The sequence below is a fragment of the Triplophysa dalaica genome, chromosome 25 (assembly GCF_015846415.1).
Source record: "Triplophysa dalaica isolate WHDGS20190420 chromosome 25, ASM1584641v1, whole genome shotgun sequence".
NCBI lineage: Eukaryota > Metazoa > Chordata > Actinopteri > Cypriniformes > Nemacheilidae > Triplophysa > Triplophysa dalaica.
This window is the reverse complement of record NC_079566.1, coordinates 4,009,973-4,029,366: the sequence shown is the minus strand read 5'-3', so window position 1 is coordinate 4,029,366 and position 19,394 is coordinate 4,009,973. Positions and strand designations below refer to the sequence as shown.

Sequence of the window (19,394 nt, the reverse complement as noted above, 5' to 3'; positions counted from 1 at the left end):
CTCTCTCTCTGTCTCTCTGTCTCTCTCTCTCTCTCTCTCTCTCTCTGTCTCTCTCTGTCTCTCTCTCTCTCTCTCTCTCTCTCTCTCTCTCTGTCTCTGTCTCTGTCTCTGTCTCTGTCTCTCTCTCTCTCTCTCTCTGTCTCTCTCTCTCTCTCTCTCTCTCTCTCTCTCTCTGTCTCTCTCTCTCTCTCTCTCTCTCTCTCTCTCTCTCTCTGTCTCTCTCTCTGTCTCTCTCTCTCTCTTCTCTCTCTCTCTCTCTCTCTCTCTCTGTCTCTCTCTCTCTTCTCTCTCTCTCTGTCTCTCTCTCTCTCTCTCTCTCTTCTCTCTCTCTCTGTCTCTCTCTCTCTCTCTGTCTCTCTCTCTGTCTCTCTGTCTCTCTCTCTCTCTCTCTCTCTCTGTCTCTCTGTCTCTCTCTCTCTCTCTCTCTCTCTCTGTCTCTCTCTCTGTCTCTCTCTCTCTCTCTCTCTCTCTCTCTCTCTGTCTCTCTCTCTGTCTCTGTCTCTGTCTCTGTCTCTGTCTCTGTCTCTCTCTCTCTCTCTCTCTGTCTCTCTCTCTCTCTCTCTCTCTCTCTCTCTCTCTGTCTCTCTCTCTCTCTCTCTCTCTCTCTCTCTCTCTCTCTCTCTCTCTCTCTCTCTCTCTCTCTCTCTCTCTCTCTCTCTGTCTCTCTCTCTGTCTCTCTCTCTCTCTCTCTCTCTCTCTCTCTCTCTCTGTCTCTCTCTCTCTCTCTGTCTCTCTCTCTCTTTCTCTCTCTCTGTCTCTCTCTCTCTCTCTCTCTCTCTCTCTTTCTCTCTCTCTCTGTCTCTCTCTCTCTTTCTCTCTCTCTCTGTCTCTCTCTCTCTCTCTCTCTCTCTCTCTCTCATTAGTGTATTAATAGTGATGGTGGATGTCACATAACATCACATGTTGCTGAATAATTGTGTTGGCCGTGTTAGTGTTTACATTTCTTGTGTTGATGTGCTGCAGGTGGTTTGATCTGTCGGGGGATTCTCTCCACTCTTTCGGATCATAATGTTCACTCGTTCATCTCTCTCTCTTCACCACAGGGGGGACAGTATGGAGGTACAGCTTCTGATGCTCTGACACACGTGTGTTCTGCAGTGTTGATCCACTGATGTGCGACTGAAAACATTTTTGCTTTATTTTTTCAGACACAGATTATCTGAAGTATCTGTTTCCACAGTTTGTCAAATCTAATCTGTATCACGTGTGCTACACTTCAGTGGGTCAGAAGATTTCCATCTGTAACTACTGGAACGGTGAGTGGATTACATTTCTCACTTCTTGTGTTCCTGTGTGCTCTCAGGTGATATTTGTGTGTGCTTTGTGTAGATCCTCATCACAGGGAGCAGTACATTAACAGCAGTGATTATCTGGCGTTATTAAACAGCGAGAGACCAAACCCCAACTCTACCGGTAAGACAACTAAAAACATATGCTGTTGGCTGTTTTTCCTCTGAGTGATGATGTCATATCCTGTTCACACAGCCTGGAAACAGAACTTCCTGCGCATGAAGAAGTTGGTTCTGGTTGGAGGTCCAGATGACGGAGTTATTACACCGTGGCAGTCCAGGTTTATGAAATCTCCATCCGTTCCTCTCATCAGATTTGTGATGCGATATAGAGATTCAGACTGCAGGAGCTTAGAAACATTTGTGTTTAACCAACTTATTTAGTCGTTTGATTCTCCTTCAGATCTGAGTCTCCGCACCAAGAAATAATAAAAATAGTGAAATCAGCATCAATCTGATAAAAGTGAGCAGTGGAATATCAGACTTCATATCTCTCTTCTGATCTGTGTGAAGTTTACTTTAGTTTGGTTTTGATAAACGGTGCTTTTGGTCAATTTAATAAAGTCAAATAGTAATTGGAGAAAGAAGAAGACTTAGGCATACAGTAGAAGACAGTGTGATGGTGATAAACGTCTCTTTGTTCAGTGATCTAGTGTATCAGGACATGATTGTAAAGAGATTTGAATGCTCTTTTATTCTCTCTGTTGTTCAGTCAGTTTGGCTTCTATGATGACAATGAGACAGTTGTTGAGATGAAACAGCAGAAGGTAAGCACAACGTCATGTTGTCTTGTGTAGTTTTTGTGGTTTCTAAGCATAAATTAAAGTGTACAGCTATGTCCCGACTAACATATAATAACATGTGCACACACACAGGCATAAAGTGAGTGAGCGTGTGTTTGTGTGTTTGTTTCAGCTGTTTCTCATGGACACGTTTGGTCTGAAGACGCTGTACGCTCGAGGAGATCTGATATTGTGTTCTGTACCTGGTGTTGCTCATGTTTACTGGCACTCCAATGAGACGGTATATAAAACCTGCATAGACAAGTGGCTGACATAAACAACAACACAACAACAACACCTCAGTTACTTACAGTCAGATCCTAATAGTCAAACACACATACATGAGAGAGAGATGACCGTCAGTGCCTGAATCATCTAACGTCATCTTTACATCTTATCCACATGCTTTGTTGTTTTTAATGTGTTTATGTTTATTATTTGTTTTAATGATTGACGGATGTGAAGAGTTCAGTTTTTATGTTTGTGTGCCTCATGAAAAGGGACAGTAAAGACGGACTTGATGTTTTATATTTAACTCAGTTTAACTTTAAACCTCTTAAAAGTTTGAGTTTTAATTTGAAAGGGAATGTGATGTGTTTTATGTTCACAGTTGTTTAATAGTCATTGAGAACTGTGGGGTTACAGTAAGCACAATGTGATGAAGATGATGTTGTTACACATCCACTGTCAGTATTGTAGAAAACATTTAGTCACATTTATTGATGTCATAGCAGTGTTGTGTGTGGATGGTCTTGTTTTATCTACTTTAAAGTGAATGAAGTGTATTGAACTACACTTTCAGCTGAAACTGAATTTCTCTTGGATTAGTTTAGATTTTGTAATATAATTGTTTTTACGTTTTATGTCAAGGTCAATAAATGGCTCATGTTTCTAACATCACAGTGACAGATGAATTCTTCATTCACTGCTTTCATTTGGAAAGTTCATTATAAACCGATCTGACCGGATTCCCTCGTCTTTCAAACGGACCGCCTGTCAATCACTGATGAAGGGGTGCTCAGTTTTCTATGCTTACATTAGAGATTGTAATAAACTGAACTGAAACCGGCTTAAAATGATATTGGAAAGAGATCTAGAGACTATGACGTATGAAATATGGAAGCAGGTGTATAACAGTGACAAACTACTGTTCATAAAAATAAATCCCAATTTATTCATTATATAAACGCTCACTATCAGACACGATTTAAACTTTAAAGAGTAAACTTTAAGTGTCCTCAAAATGACATTTCATTCAGTGTGTAATGTTGCTGTGTGTGAATGTGAGCAGTCTGTGGAGTTGTAAAGCAAAAGGTGAATATATAAAGTTATTGGCTTGAGAAAGAAGGAGTCGACTCTGAATCATGCGAACGAGTCGTCTGTTGTTGTCATTTCAGTTCTGGGTCAGATGTGCGTCACTCGGTGTAATGACCGCATATGTTCCATTTGCAAAACCCGCGATAGACCAAACACAGCAGACTAGACCGTCTGACCAAACACAGTAGACTAGACCGTCTGACCAATCACATCAGACTAGACCGTCTGACCAAACACATCAGACTAGACCGTCTGACCAATCACATCAGACTAGACCGTCTGACCAATCACATCAGACTAGACCGTCTGACCAATCACATCAGACTAGACCGTCTGACCAATCAGATCAAAGTAGGCTGACAGAAAGGAGGGGATTAGACAGATGAATCGCAGAACGAATCATTTGAGAGTCATCAAGAAGATAAGATAAGAATAACTGACTGCTGTTGGACACTTCAAAAACCAAAATAGGACCTTAAAATTCACAAAATATTTCTAATATAAGACAGTGCTGATGGAGGATCTATGGTTCATGTGTTATATGAATGTGACAGTTGTGTGTGAAATGAATAACAGGCCTTTGAAACATAGCAGGTGTATTCCAGAAAGCTGCTTATGTGACATACCTGGGTCAGTTTTAGTTTAGCTGATAACCAGCTTTCAGTTCCATAAACAGAATTAACTTTCTGGGTATGCAAGTAACCATAGCAACTCACTCTCTGAAGATAACCCGCTCCGGAGCAGATTGTGTTTCAGTGTTCGTTTATTTTAAGGAGACGTTGCTAAGCTTCCGAGGTTGTCTGCGCTTTTGATGAGAGTCAAGTGAGTATGTAGAATATATGATCATTTTATAGCATTATGAGGATTACAATTCCAGTCACACACATTGGGATTGAGCATTCACAACTGTTTGCATGCTCATTTTGTGACTTAAAATAAATAATGTGAGCTGTTCTTAACAAGTGTAAGGCTTTGTGCGTTTACATTAAATACTGTACATACTTTCAATCCGGCTTAATATCAGTGGATGCTTAAATGGTGCAGGAGTTTTATCATTTAACAAAAAGTTAGGATACACAGACACTGAAACGATTCAAGTGACCAACAGACCCATACAGCAATACTGTAGAGGATAAGACTCAATCAATACGGAAATATTTTCATTTCTTTAAAGCAGCTTTACTACAATGCACAGCATGAAAAGTGCTGTAGAAAAAAAAGGGTAAACACTGAACCGTCATGTTACAAAATCATCACAGTTATACACGACAACAGACAATACAAGTGCACCTTTCTTCAAATTTAATATTTATTCTCATCTAAATCAGAAATGCATTTACACAAAAAATTGCACAAAACCCGATTACACTTTCATGAAAACGTAAAACTCTTTTGTCAGCAGGTTGAGCCGAAACATCAAAAGATTTTCATTATTTCAGCTACTCATCTGAAGCATTACTCACATGTTACAGTAAAATGTATTTTATACAGAAAGAACAATGTTTTCAATCCAGCCGTTAAAAGGCTCAGCTCACAGTAAAAAGGAGTACAATATTTACACAAACAACACCTTTAAAACCTTTCTATTATTCACTGTACCCAGAATACATCTATTACTGTCTGGAGATCATAAAACCATAAGATCCTCAACACTGACAGCTGACCTCAGATTTCAATAAAAATGTACCATCATAAAAACTAATGAAAAAACATTTAATTCTATTCTTTACATGTCGGGTGATGCGCTTATTAATACAATTAAATATTCCATCAGTAAAACCTCTCAATCACTGTTTGGATTTAAAAACAAAAACAACATCCACACCAGTGAAGGTCTTTGGCTTACACTAAAATACACATAAAATACATCTACATACACTAATGGGTAAGAATACTGTACGTCTCAAACTCCATCAGCACCACAGATCCAGATTCTCTGTGCTGGCAAACGCTGGGTTTTCTCGAATCTTCCAGTAAGTTTCATTGGTGACCCACACCTCTCTCCCAGCATGATCGAGTGTCCGTCTGAGAAAAGACAAATGACCACACACACAAGTTTAATGCAGAACTACACACCTTCTACATGTGTCCATTGAACATGATGTTCATACTAATGTTTCATCAGAAACACAGAGCATCTGCTCCAGTAACCCAGTGTATCTAGAGACTAACAAATGACCAACTCATCAAAATCATCTGAGATCACAGTAATAAAGATTGTAGTTTAAGACGGCGTTTATACTGGTGCGTTAAACACGCATAACTTTTGCTATGTTACACCTGGCGTTTACACCACTACAGAGTTTTTGGGCCCTGAATACAGAGACTTTTGGAAATGCTGTACCCTTGTTTTAGTTGAAAACTGTGGGGTTGTGTTTCTGTGTTAATGGATAAAAAGAGAGACTTTAGAAAACGCAGTTGTGGTTCCCCTCATTCACTCAATGATACAGAGATAACCAATCAGGGAAGAAAACTCACTGATTTGATCAAGCCCCGGTCACATGACTCATTACTCTACCTGAGGGCGTCAATGATCAGCCTCGTAGAGCGTGTAAACTGTTAAACTTAAAGCTGCGCTGCGTACACGGATCGACACGGTGACATACAGCAACACGAGAGAGAATCCAGATCTTTTAAATATCTCTCTCAGTACTGTGATGTCATCAGTCTATCGGCCTGTGTGGCGCCGGATGAAATCAAACAAGCTTAATAACATGAATCACCTCATCTAACATTATCCTTGCCATGTTCATATTGTACAGACAAGTTATCAACTGTCATCAACAACCAATTTATGTTTCACGAGTTCACCTATGCAAATAATTAGCAGAAGTGTAAAAGGTATGCGTGTTTGGCGTGCTGTCCGGGGAGCGGGCTCCGAGCTCGCCGGTTCCTTCAGAAACCGGAACACTCCCCCCGCTAGGGTGAGTGTCCTGAGCTCGGAAACGGCCCGAACCCAAAGCAAACCCCCCAAGGGCGTAGAAACTAGACAGCAGCTGGACAGCGCATACCCCCCATAGGCGAGGCTAGAGGCTGCGTGGTGTTTGAAGGGGTAGTTGATGTTAGCTCTGGCGAGAGCGGAAGGAACTGCGGTTGAAGGGATGACACTCTTGATGAGGCAAAGTTCCTGCTGAAATTACTTGCTGTGATGTGGATGGTAGCCGGCCTGAAGTGTTGAAATAGTTGGGTTGGAAATGGGAACTGATTCTTTTGTGTGAGAGGGTGTGTAGGCAGTGCGAGCCCCCTGTGGGGGGAAACTGGGGTGTGAGGGGTGAGGGGTGAGGGAGGTTGTGACTGCTGCGGCAGAGCACGTGTTGGAAGCACGGGCCCCTGCGGGAGCGGTCACGGCGATACTGGCTTCTGCAGAATTGGTGTCTGCTGCGGGAGAGCATTAGAAAGCATTGGCCCCTGCGCCTTCTGATTAAATTGCATTTGCTGAGTTGGATCGTTGGGGGAAAACAAGGCTCTGGCTGAACTGAGGGTGGCTCAGAATTTCTTAGCTGATATTTAAACGAGTCGGGTGATGAGTGTCCGGTGGGCTTCTCTGATGAGGGCACAATCCGACCTGACGTAGGTCTTAAATGCTTCAGATGACCAGCTACCGAGCGCTTGAATCGGAGGTTGTGAAAGGCCCTTTTGAGCGGCTGTAGTTGCTGCGCCAATGCGGAAGGAATGACTGGAGAAATGATCTGCTTGGATGCCGGAGTGGAGCAAAACTGACTTCAGGTGTTTTTGGAACCAGAAGCGTGTGACGGGTAGGTTTGAATAGTCTACGAAGAGCGGTTCGAATGGTGATTTGACTTGAGATCTAAAACAGAGGTAGGGTACAAGGGTTTGGTATGGCTGGAGTGGAGTTTGAAAATTGAAGATGTAGATAAAATGTCCTCTTCTGGCGTGATCTGTCTTGCTTTGCTTGATGAAAAAGGAGATTGTTTCTGAGTCGAGCACTGATAAATCTGAAAAGTTGGGATGAATTGCGGGATCGTAATTTGCCGTGGTGGAGATTTCAGAACATCTGAGAAATTCAAAGAAAGCCAGAATGAACATGGCATCTAGCGTGCGTGCTGTATGTTTGGAGTGGTATCCTCTGCGGAGGGTTGTAATACATTTGCTCAAAATTTCTAGAGTGTTGGGTTGTCTGGCATCTGGGAGGGCGGGTCGGGTTCTCTGGATGCCTTTTATGAGCATGGAAGCTTGAGAGCTGGCTATGACTGGGGAAGGGGCGTTTAAAATTAATTTATGGAAAAATTGGATTCCACTCAAGTATCCTTTGATTGAGCTTGCTTGGAGATTTTTTATAGTACTTAGGAAGGAGAAAAATGACGTGATGGAAAGGAGAGAGAAATCTGGGAAGGGGAGGTTATAGATGTGGTGAAATGCTTTGAAGTTCCGCCACGCTGTGAGATAATACAGTATGGTCCTGGGGGAGACAGCTTGAATGATGGCGTCGAGTGAAACGTCCAACAGGGCTTTTAAAGGGTGATTTAATTGAAGATCAATTCCGAATATGGGGGTACGAGTGTTGGATAGAGGTCCGCATCCGGCACCAGCTGCCTGAATTTCTGAAATGAAAAGCGGGACAGTGCGTCAGCCATCTGATTTTTGGACCCGGGGATGTGCTTGGCTGTTAGAATGAACTGATCGCATGCCGAAATCCATATCAGGCGTCTGAGAAGGGGCATTAAGGCGGTTGGGTGGGAACGTCCTTTATTTATGCACTGCACCGTTGCTTCATTATCGTAATGGACCATTATGCTGGAGGCGGACCATTCTTTCCCCCATAACTGTGCTGCTACTACTAATGGATATAGCTAGAATCTGTGTCCTGATGTTGCTGGACACTGAGGGCGGTTCCAGGACCGGGGCGTTGATGGGCACCCGCATTTGAGCTGCTGAGGCCAATGAAAATTGAGGGCGGGCCTGAGGCAGAGCAAGGAGGAAGGGAATTGCGGCCACTGGAGCAGCTGACGGAGGCAGCCTCACGTTAGCGGCGGCGTCCAGGGCGGGGGCTTGAGGGAGGGAGGGAAGGCCAAAGCCCTGGGGGAGGTAAGGAAAACTTTGAGCCGGGGCCTGTGTCCCTAACGGAGGCAGCCTCACGTTAGTGGTCGACATTGGCGCCGCTGGCCAAGAGCTTGCTGATGTGAGGGGGAATTATTAGAAGTGATCTGGAACCGCCTGCAGAGGCAGGCTCGCTGGATATTGGTGGCTGAAGATGGTGGGGGCGGGCCGAGTTTCCTGGGAAGTCACAGGGAAAGAAATATATAGCGGCTCGAGCTGTTTGTCCAGGGCGCGGCCCAGACTAGCAGAAATCCTTCTTCGACGGGCTAGGGGTGTCCTGTCTTGCCCTGCTGATGCGGCTGAAGGCCCAGCCCGGGCTGAAGGAGGTCTGAAAACCTGAACCGGCTCTTTTTCGACTTCCTGCTGCGGGGAAGATCTGGCTGGTGGGTCTTCTGACTGCAGCGCGGTGTAAATGTCGTACAGCTCGGCTTTGCTCAACCGGCTGGTCAGGTTAACATCCCGATTGGACAGAGCGAGTCGAAGTCCAGCAACTGTCCACTTCCCGATGGCTGGGATTGTCGAGTGCTCCGAAGCGTATGATGCCGCCGGTGAGGAGGAAGGGAGCCTAACCTGGCTCCGTACGGAAGAGCGGTTCTCTTTGGAGGCGCGGCGAGTCGGTCGGCTTTCCTGGCGGCCTCGTTCTTGACCCGCAGGTTGGGATCTTGCCTCCGTGCTGAGACTGGAACCCTGACGAGCGCTCAAAGGGGCCGGAGTATCTTTCTGGAGTGGGCTGTCGTTAGCAACAGGATCCTCGGTCTCTGACATGTTTGAAACTGCAGAGACGTCGCAGGTAAGAAGTTTTGCTTATTTATTCGCAATCAGTAATCATGGCTTCCACCCTACCGGCTAATCGAGCCAGCCAGGTTTGATTATATGCTCCGGCTCCTCCCGAACTTTGTTTATAAAACATCATATGTCAATACAACTGTTTACATTGTCTGAATGGACATGTGACGTGATCTCAGTAGTTTAGAGTAAACACAGATTCTTTTCTAAAGCACATGTTGAAACGCCAGTATAAACCAGGATCGTAATCAAATGCAGCAACAACGGGCAAATGTGAACACCAGCAAGGTCCTAATATCTAAAATCTCTTGTGAGTGACATTGTGCAGTTTAATCCATGTGTCTGTCAAACACAAGAGCTGAAACAATCTATTTTTCAGTAGATTGTTTAGTTGATTTAGTTTCCTGATATCCAGTGATGACTGGTGAGGATGCGCAGATCACGACACTTGAATGTAGTGTGCTTTTTAAATCTCATTGTGTACACCTGCAATAAAGCTTTTACACCATTCAAGGTAACGCTACATGGAGAATAATGTTTTTTTTAAACAAGATGTGAGACGAATGTGTGTTTTTGCACCTCAGAAGTGTAAGAACTCACTTAAAGAAGCGTGGAACATGTTCTTGCCCTCTCTTGGCCAACTCTTTCCTTCTTTCTCGCTGTTTCTCCTCGATTTCATCCTTACGTTTGTCAGCCTCCGTCACTTTACCTTCTTCAAGAAGCCTAGAAAATAAAACCAGAAGCTGACTTTGATTGGACGTGAGCAGTACTGAAACTCATGATGGTGAAGCTGCTTGTTTGTGTCCTGTGAAGTTGTTTAGTTGATTGATCAGATACTCGAGAAATCTAAAAGAGAAAGTGTAAGAAGTGTGATGAAACCTTTGGTCAGGACGGTAGCGTGTGTCTGTGGGAGGAAGTTTGTCTTTGATATCATCTGTCAGTTCATTCAGTTCTCTGGCGTACTGAGAGAAGCCAAAGTAGTTGAAGTAATCCTCCGGCTGAGAGTCTGTGACAGAAAAACACCTCACGTTTACAAACACAACAAACTTAACACACATTCAGAAGAATCCACGTCTCGTGTCACTCACTGGGCTTCCAGATGCATTGTGGGTTGGGAAGCGTGTCACAGAAAATTCCCTCGTGCCAGGATCCACCGAAGCGATGAACGACTTTACCGGCGCGGTCCAGAACCGTTCCCTGAACTTCATTCTTAATGCTCCCTTCACCCCAGTAACGCGACTGCACAACACCAGACAAACATCACACATCTCACCATGTCAACAAAACACTCAAGACACACTGTGGATTCTGAAAGACTCACTTTGATGAAGGTGATCTTACACGTGCACTCGTCACTATTCACGTTACGAATGATGACATCACCGTAGTGTTCAAGCCATCTCTGCTGACTGAAGACATTTTGAATGCACGTCACCGCTTTATTCCACTCGTAATGATCGCCGTACCTGAACAACACACATCAACACTGTCAGTGTCATTTATAAAGTCTGAACACTGCTCCAACATAGGTCAGTTATTAGGTTTGTGCAAAAACATCACTAACTAGATAATGTTCTAACATGTAGGAGTTTCTCCTCATCATCAATCTTTCATGCATGTTGTCAGAAATACTCACTTTGGTAGCGTGACGTTGACCATTCCTGATGAAACGATCTCCACAGATTTCCCCCAGAATTTATACTTCCATCTCTGATCTGAAGAGACCTTCATGTTAATATTTCATCTGGAAACATCTGCATCATGTACACAGAAGAATGAGGGGAAGTGTTTACCCTGCCAGAAGGTGAAGTTTTCAGATTCAGCGTGACAAGCCGACAGAGGCGGGTGATGACTGACCTACACAACAACAACACAAGTGAAATACAATCATCTCCTGACGTCTTCAAGAAGAATCTTCAGCAGTTATAAAGCCCACACACACACCTGCTCTGCGATGTAACGGAAACCTCGATCCTCACGGATGTTCTCGTATGTTTCTCCTAGAACCGGGTTAAAGGGTTTATAGCGATTCCTCCAGCTGGCCCACGCATAACCAGATATAGAGAACGCTGCCACATAAACCTACAAACACACAACACTGTTCTTATACATCATGACACACAGAACCCAGATAGCACAATCCATCTGGCTAATGTCTATTTGACGTCTTCAATACATAGTTTGCTCATCTGCAATACATCTCAGAGACATCTTTAATACGTCTGCTGCGTAAAACATCTTCAGACGAGCAGCTTTATAGCCATTCTAAATCAAACATCTTACAGACATCTAGAGGTCTACATGACGTCTGACAGCAGATATCTCGGAGTTGTATTGCAGATGAGCAAACTGTGTATTGCAGATGTGAAATAGACGTAAGCCAGATGTGTGTGTGCTATCAGGGCAGTTCAACACTTTCTGAAGTAATTCTTTGAAACTGATGACCACTTTAATGTGTGTGTGTGTGTTTTAGCTGTGGGTTGTGTCTCCGAGCTAACAATACCACGACACACCCGCCCCCTCACCCCATTCCAAATACACCCAACCAACACCCCATTACCACAACTACTACCCCCAACCTCTTCAGAACAAGACAAACTGAAGAGCTCTTCAGAGACTCGGCACTAAACTGAGCGCTTACAGGGTTTTGTGTGTGTATGCACCATGTGTGCGCCCTGTATGTGCTGTGTATGCGGTGTGTACCATCCTCTGGTAGGGGTCATCGGTGTGGTTGGCAGTCTCCAGTAGGTGTGAGTATTCCAGCTCTTCAGAGACTCTCTGCAGTAAACTGAGCGGTTCGTTTAGAGCCACAGGCATGGACACTCGTGACAGATCTTTGCCGATGTTGTTATAGAGGATTGTGAGGATTCCTATATGACTGTTATCAGTGCCATGTGCCGGCAGGACCGTACGTCTCCCAGAGTCTCTCGGAGCGCTCGACAGCACGTTTGGAGCACTCGACACACTTGCTCTGTACTTCATACTCGCAGCGGCTGAAATCAACACAGAACGGTCTCATCAGCATGAGCTGAAATGACATCATGAATGATCAAACCAAAGCGTGCAGATGTACCGTGACCATCCTCCGGCTCAGAGTTGCTGGTGGTGACGTCACTCAGACCAGATTCATCAGATGCTTCATTTTCAGACAAACTCTCACAAACCTCTTCACTGGCGTCATGATACTCGGCCACAGAATCTGCGACTGACAGCGTCCGCTGAAGCTTTCGCTCCTGAGACGGTGTCGCCTGACAACGCACACACACATTAGTCAGTGACCGACACACGCGCGCGCACCCACACACACACACGACACACACACACCTGATCCTGCCGTACAGTACAGTAAGATTCATCTGAAGAGTCTGATGACAGCGACACAGAGTGAACTCGAGTCAGACGTGACTGCAGATCCAGCTGAATATTACAACACACGTGAACATAAAATCAACAATCTGTGTAACAATAACTTCATGAAATTATAATTGTCAATCAGGGCAAGACGATGTGTGTTTATTAATCTGAAGTTATCATGAACAAACTATCATAACATTGAAATCAAATCATCTGCAGACCCAAATCTCTCAAAAAATAACTTGCGTATCACGGTTTCAGTTTTCTCATTTTTAGTTTGACGCAAATTAATTATTAACGAGAAATTAAAAAGTCAAACATTTTAAGCTATTTTGAGCTGTGCTTTGTCATCAAGCATAAAACCCTAGAATTACACTTAGAAAAAATAAAACAACTGTTCTCTGCGGACATTAAAGTTTAAAACACAGAATTTTGCATTATCCAGTGAACCTGGTCAAGAAATTTTGTTCCTATAAATGTCATGAGTAAACGTGTGATGGCTTCAGTGTTCACCTCAGTTAGAGTCGTACACAATGTGGCCAGCTGATGTGAGGTGGACTGTCTCAGATCCGGTCCGGTCCAGGCCTGTCTGACCCTCTCACGCTCCACAGCCAGAGATTCATGAATGGACTTCAGAGACACGTGCACTAAACACACAAACACAAGTCATTGAACGGACGCCTTCAGACCACCGATCCACGTGTGACATCAGCTGCTGAGCTCATGATGCTCTGATGTCACGCAGCGATCTGTCTGCGCAGCACCTATCATCTGTGTTAACGCTCTACAGATACTGACCTCTTTCACACATGGCACAGATGTCCAGCTGAAGTTTCTTGCCCTCCGGTGACACCTCGGGTGTGGACAGCTGTGAATAAACGTAATGCGGGATGGACTGAAGTGATGTGGTGAAACCAGACGACGTGCTCAGATGACTCGAGGAAAACTGCTGCGAGACAAGAGACATGATGATGAGCAGATCATTTCACTTCAACGTTAAAAATACAACATCAGATTGACAACTAGCAGACGCAAAGTACACACGAGCATCCCAGGGATCTCAGAACATTGGCTAAGCGTTCTAGGTCGACGTTCCCTCTCATGTTTATGGAAAAACAATCTTGCACTAATGTAAAAGAGCATTAGATCACCATAACGTGTCAGGAAGTGTTAGGAAGATGTTGAAGGGTTTGTCATTTCATGGATTCTAGCTAACAAACATGTTTGAGAACGTTTTGCTAATAATCCAAGAATGAATAATTGGAACACTGGAACATTACATTTCTTCAGTGTTTTTATCTTGATTTCCAAAAAATGTTTTGCTATTCAAGTAAATGTATCTTCAGATATTAGCTCTTCTTTTCTGGGGGAAAGAACATTAAGAGAATTTATTCTTACGGAAATCACAATTTCAAGCCTAAACTAAATTTCAATACTTTATAAAAATCACGTTTGCCTCCTACGTATATGTGTTTTGAATTAAGGTTGTTTAGATGTTCTGACTGAAAAACAAGACAAACACAAAGAAAGAAATTCGATGCGTGTTTTTGTACATTATGCAAACAGGCCCTAAACAATAAAAATGATAGGGCACCTCAAGTTTTCTCCTCTAGTGTGACACTTACGGGGTGATTTCCCTTCACCAAAGACAAAAGGAGAATAACTTCAATTAAACTTAAGGTATATTTAAGGACACACTTAAGAGAAAACTACACTTAAGATGCTTTATGCAACCGGTCACAGGATCTAAAACAAGACACCAACCAACAAGAAGTCTTAACACTTACAACTCCAAGAGACTCCACTCGTGAAAGTGTGCGTGAATGGCCCCAGATCTTCCCAGATTTCCTTTTAGGTTTCTCCAGACTGAGATTCTGTCAGATTATCACATCATCATCATCATCATCATCATCACAGTGAAGGTTTTCTGAGGCCTGTGTTGTACGAGGAGACTCACCTGCATACTGATGCGATGCTCTAGCTCAGTGTTTGTGATGGGAAGACCTCCCGCATCCCAGTGAAGCTTCTGGATTAAACGTGTCAGCTCCGCTAAATCCAGCTGACATCTGGCCAGTTCTGCACAGGTGACACATCATCACTTCAGTACACTCCCAGCATGAATGACATTTAACAGCGGACACACATGACATAATTGAAGAGCCTCAGACCTTGTTGACACATGTCAGCGTCCTGCGTCTGCTGGAGCCAATCAGAAACCTTGGTGTTTATGCCGGATGAAGCTGCTGAAGGTGACCCTTGACACTCTGACTGGAACAGTGACGCTGTGCTCTCATAGTGAGGATGCTGAGACACAAGCAGACAGGTGTAAATCAAGCACATGAGGAGCGGTCATGAAGCGTGTGAAGAGGTGCTGATGTGTACCATGACTCTGCTTCTGTGAGCGAGACTGGCCATGGCCGGGAAAGTGCTGCTGTTAGTGCTGGAGAGAGCTTTCAGAACACCCTGATGAACATTCACCGCTTCGTTCTTCTTAAACACGCGATGAGCCGTCAGTTTGGTCAGCCAGATGTAGAAGATATCGTCACTTTTAGCCTGGAAGAATTACAGATGTTAACTCACGAGTGTATAGCATCGAGGGAGTCACTATCAGAGAGAGAGAGAGAGAGAGACGCACCTTCACGTGATATAAACTGTCACCTGCGTCCAGATCGATGCGTTTGGTTTTCTTATTGACAGACATGACAGCGTGACTGACGTCCACAGAGCCGTGAATCTTGCCTCGAGCCATCTGAGAGCACTCACATTCCTTACACGGGTGTCACCACAACAGTTTAAAACTAAAAAACACATTTCTGTTTACTTACATCCTGCTGAGTTCTTGAATATTTCAGCACTCCTTTATCCAACACGAAATATCTCTGAAGAGAGAGAAGAAACACTTGAGAATGAGTGAACATGTTTGTGGTGTCTGTGGGTGGGTGGGGTAAAGTCACCTTATGCCAGCCCTGAAGAGGAGACTTGCGTTTCTTCAGGAGGAATCCCTCACAAATGCCAGGAACGCCATTATTCCCCACGCCGACAGGAGCAGATTCTGTATCTAAGATCACCTCCCAATCCCTCGAGTTCTGTGTCACAAACATCTCAAATCAGTCAAGATGACACACAAAATCACTTCCTCAACAAATAAATATTCGACTCAAACCGCTGTGAGATGCACTTCACAAACATTTAACAGCGCAAGTAATATCAGCTGTGGAGAGATGTTTGATGTTCAGTTTCACTCATTTCATTTGTGTGTTCTAGATCCACACACACACACGTGAGGTCAGTGTTGGGTCAGCACGGCGTCATGAGTTTGAGGTGTTGAAGCGGTTCTATGTTTCTATGGTAACAGACCTGTCGTGAGGAGCCGGAGCTGTTGTTCCGTGAGTGTGTGGCTTTGACGGTGGTCCTCTCACGAACACCCATCACTGACTGACAGCTGCGTCTCTGCTCTGCCATTGATCAATAATAACCCACTGCAAGAGAGAATGATTCACGACTGAACTCCTCTTCCATCAAATGACATCTGAAACACAAACACACAACCTCATTAGGGGTGGTTTCTCACACAGGGTTTGTGTAATAAATGCTGTCCAACTGAAAACAAAACACTGACATACATCACTAAACATCCGTCTCAAAATACACAAGTAATGATTTTATTTGGGCATGTTTGTAAAAAAACACGCAAGTCCTAATTTAACAAAGGCCTAGTCCTGGTTTAACCTGGTTTAACCTAAACTCTGTCTGGCACACCAGCTCTTAGCATGTCATCAACGGCCCGTCACATAAAAAAGTTAGTGGACACTTTTTTGAGACTAGTGTTTAGTTTTTAAATCAGTAGCATCAAATGTTAGACGGGTTTAATTTAAGAACAAAAATGAAGACCGGTGGACCCCCAAATTACTTTTAATAATGATCCATGTTGTCATGGAAACCAATAAACCGTCAACTGCTCTAGATTCAGAAATGGACTGACTTTGTGCTACACAGTCGCAAATATTTCAATAAATGTACAATCAGAGGAAGAGCTTTCAAAGACCAATGAAATTCACTGGAAATCTGGAGATTTATTTTGTGTAGATCTTTGATGGTTTGTGAAACTGACAGGTTTACACTATTGATGTTCTCAGTTACTGTAGTCTGAGCTGTAAAGCTGCACTGTAATTACAAAATGTGTTCATTTAAGTTGATTTGGCAGCGTCCCACACAGCAAACAGAGCATTCTAGTAATGCGCTCACATGATCATTTGAAGGCATTTTAATAATAGCTTTCCTGTAACTCAGTGGAAAGAGCATTGTGTTAAAAACGCAATGTTGTGGGTTCGAAATCAGAGGATAGTAAATACCCAAGTATAAATGTATAGGATAAGTCAATTTAAGTCGCTTTGGATAAAGGCGTCTGCCAAATCCATAAAATGTAGTAAAAGCAACATGAATATCTTAATTCAAGGCCTAGTCCTGGTTTAGGCTAAACCGTGTCTGTATAACCAGGCCATACTCGTTGAATAGTCCATTTTAATACAGAACTTTATGGTAAAGTTCTCAAAACCACTGTCAGTGTTTACTAGAGTTGTAACGATTCACCGTGAGGAGGTTGAAAATCGATTCTAATGTGCGAGGATTCATATCTGCTGAGGTGTGAACGGAATCGCAGTACATGTTTTGAACAGCAGGGGCCGCTGTGTTCACTGTAAACATAAACGTGGACATGCTGATGCTTTTAAATGCAAAGAAAATCCAAGAAAAGCACAGACAGTGTTAGTTTGTTTATATTAAAGAGAAGTTTTCTATTATTCATTTGTTTTAAAATTGCAGTTTAGTTTTGTTATTTGAAATAAAACAATTGTATTATACAAAACGTGAAGCATTTAAGAAATAATACAAGTGAAGTTGTTAATTTCTTATTTGTTTCAACTCAATTTGTAAAAATAAAAAACATTTTGAGATCAGAGTAAATCGTACATCCCTAGTGTTTACTGCAGCACACATTAAAGTGTTGATACATTTCTGTGTTTGACAATAACAGAAGCATCACGGACTCCAGTACGACATCATCATCATCATCATCATCATCATCATCACTCACGACAAATTCTTCAGACACAATGAACTAAAGAACACAAAGAGCCGGATGAGAGAGAACATTAAATAAAAACACAAATGATGGAAGTGACACAAGATGGAGAATGTGTGTGCGTGTCTGAAGAATCTCCGCAATGTGAACAAACAGGTTCAACACAAAATGAGTTTCTATGAAAACTATGTCAAAGTGTTAAAGGATAAATGTGATGTTATCACACAGTTTCACTGAGCTCGTGTATAATACAAGGACACAGTAACACGGATCACAATGATCATTCACAACAAGACATCACTGCAGAATGAACTTGAGTTTATTTATAAACAGACCAATGATAGAAGTGTGTGCGCGTGCGTGTGTGTGTGTGTGTGTGGAATGTGATCAGACCGCTCAGGTGAGTCGCGCGCGCGCGCGCGGTGCGTTTCTACTGCGCTTAACACAAATCAAACAGTTCTGCTTTAGACAGAGACGTTCACTTTCAGAAAGCGTTTGATCACATTGTGTTCACCATTATAAATGAAAGTATTGCATGTATGACACGATACACTCTCACAACACAAACACACGGAATAATACTAATAACTAGATGTGCAAATGAAACAGAGGATAAGTGACCATAATTCTTAATACAGCACACAAATATCACACACATGTACACACAATTCACTGACTGATAAATGAACGGAGAGTTTGTCATTCTTACCTGATACAGGTGAGCAGCTGCGTTTGTCTAAATATCGCGGGCACGCGCTCGTACTCGCGCTCTTAATCTCGAGGGTGACGTCACTAGAGGCGTGTTCGCCAGCAGCGACAAGTGATTTCCAAAATACATCATTTTAAAACTACATACGCTCATTCACACATTACACATTTAGTGTTCTGCCTATATAAATAAAACTCTTGCAAACTTTTATTTCCTTTCTAATAAACAGATTGTATTCACACTTTACAGTTTACATGACTAAACACTGACGTTTCCATCTAGTTTTTGCTCTGTTTTTTATCGGCAAAGCAAATGGTCAACAAAAATGTTTAATAATTTGCTGTCTCCATGCTGTTCCAGTGCTTTTACCGATAAAGTAGTGTGAGTAATGACGTCATATCTGAAAAAGTCATGTCGCTTCAGTTTGATACAGCGCTAAAAAGATCTGCCCGTCAGGGGTTTCCATACCTAATGTAGATTATATCGCTAATTAGGCCAAATGTTATCAGTAATGAGAGAATCTAAGATAGAAAGGTTATTTTGGTTAACTCACATTTATTTAAACCGTTTATTCTGTTTTTTCTGTTTATTTGAAAAACTTACACTAAATTAAAAAAAAAGTTGCCTCAAAATGGAACTGAAATTAATTTAAAGTTATAAAAATAAACAAAAACTTAAATAGAATTTAAATATAAATCAATTATTTTTATATAGCAATGCATCAAAATTGACTTTAAGAACACTTTACATAAAAACTATGAATCTTATAATAAATGTTAATTTAAAATATTAATAAAACTATGTACTAAAAAAACAAAACTTTATTTTCACGTAAGGTAATTAAAAGAGAAATAAGACGATGTTGAAGTGGAGCAGCTCTTCAATAATTGTATTATTAGGAAAATACTTATTTCTCCTATTTTTAGAGTTCAAGAACATTAAATCGGATTTGATTTCTTAAAACCGATGCAGATTTGACCTAAAACATTGTATTAATGTTTATAACCATTTTCTAACTG

The 19,394-nt window shown here is 42.5% G+C and overlaps 2 protein-coding genes across 2 annotated transcripts in view; one reads left to right on the top strand and one right to left on the bottom strand.

Annotated features, from left to right (window-relative positions):
* Positions 1-2,971, top strand: part of ppt2b (palmitoyl-protein thioesterase 2b) — a 33,298-nt gene extending 30,327 nt beyond the window's left edge. The window contains exons 3-8 of the mRNA XM_056741270.1: positions 964-1,059; positions 1,149-1,256; positions 1,330-1,413; positions 1,486-1,570; positions 2,002-2,056; positions 2,205-2,971. Of these exons, the coding sequence (XP_056597248.1) occupies positions 964-1,059; positions 1,149-1,256; positions 1,330-1,413; positions 1,486-1,570; positions 2,002-2,056; positions 2,205-2,348 (572 nt within the window). The 3' untranslated portion in view covers positions 2,349-2,971. The remainder of the gene's footprint in view (positions 1-963; positions 1,060-1,148; positions 1,257-1,329; positions 1,414-1,485; positions 1,571-2,001; positions 2,057-2,204) is intronic.
* Positions 2,972-4,673: 1,702 nt separating this feature from the next.
* LOC130416038 (oxysterol-binding protein-related protein 6-like) lies at positions 4,674-18,444 on the bottom strand. The gene is made up of 22 exons (XM_056742124.1): positions 18,376-18,444; positions 15,944-16,115; positions 15,541-15,672; positions 15,412-15,465; positions 15,222-15,335; positions 14,969-15,139; positions 14,755-14,890; positions 14,544-14,662; positions 14,374-14,460; positions 13,385-13,535; positions 13,100-13,233; positions 12,557-12,649; positions 12,306-12,480; positions 11,936-12,225; positions 11,177-11,314; positions 11,026-11,089; positions 10,869-10,947; positions 10,554-10,698; positions 10,321-10,471; positions 10,112-10,238; positions 9,833-9,955; positions 4,674-5,413 (listed from the first exon to the last, which is right to left on the bottom strand). The coding sequence occupies exons 2-22, from the start codon at positions 16,046-16,048 to the stop codon at positions 5,302-5,304; spliced, it is 2,700 nt and encodes an 899-aa protein (XP_056598102.1). The 5' UTR covers positions 16,049-16,115; positions 18,376-18,444; the 3' UTR covers positions 4,674-5,301.
* Positions 18,445-19,394: the final 950 nt, after the last annotated feature.

Coding starts and splice junctions, on each gene's coding strand:
- LOC130416038 (XM_056742124.1), bottom strand. CDS start 16,048: ATGGCAGAGCAGAGACGCAGCTGTCAGTCAGTGATGGGTGTTCGTGAG. Junction 10,472..10,553: donor GTAAGATCACCTTCATCAAA/GTGAGTCTTTCA, acceptor GGTGTTGTGCAG/TCGCGTTACTGGGGTGAAGG. Junction 10,239..10,320: donor ACAATGCATCTGGAAGCCCA/GTGAGTGACACG, acceptor TTTCTGTCACAG/ACTCTCAGCCGGAGGATTAC.